Below are 351 nucleotides of genomic sequence, written 5' to 3'. Positions count from 1 at the left end.
GTCACCTCCTCCTCTTCCTCACCGGGGTGACACACTGGGGATGTCACTGCTGCTGTCACCTCCTCCTCTTCCTCTTCATGGTGACACCCTGGGGATGTCACCGCTGCTGTCACCTCCTCTTCATCCCCTAGAGGAGGATGTGCTGAGGATGTTGCTGCCATGGTCATCTCCTCTTCACTGGGCTGAATGCCTGGGGATGTCACTGCTGCTGTCCCTGCTGTTGTCACCTCCTCCTCCTCACCAGGATGACAGCCCTGTGACGCTGTGGCTGCTTCTGCTGTCACTGCTGCCACCACATCCTCATCCCTGCCAAAGGGCCCACCTTGGGATGTCATGGCTAAACACACACCC

General features: G+C 58.7%; 1 protein-coding gene across 1 annotated transcript in view; it reads right to left on the bottom strand.

Moving 5' to 3' along the window:
- The window catches only part of LOC102036169, a 5,120-nt gene extending 4,785 nt beyond the window's left edge, over positions 1-335 (bottom strand). The window contains exon 1 of the mRNA XM_031065415.1: positions 6-335. Coding sequence (XP_030921275.1) covers positions 6-335 — 330 coding nt within the window. The remainder of the gene's footprint in view (positions 1-5) is intronic.
- Positions 336-351: the final 16 nt, after the last annotated feature.

The sequence above is a fragment of the Geospiza fortis genome, unplaced genomic scaffold (genome assembly GCF_000277835.1).
Source record: "Geospiza fortis unplaced genomic scaffold, GeoFor_1.0 scaffold33, whole genome shotgun sequence".
NCBI classification, from domain to species: Eukaryota; Metazoa; Chordata; class Aves; order Passeriformes; family Thraupidae; genus Geospiza; species Geospiza fortis.
Note: the sequence above shows the minus strand (reverse complement) of the source record. Positions and strands in the feature narration are given on the sequence as shown.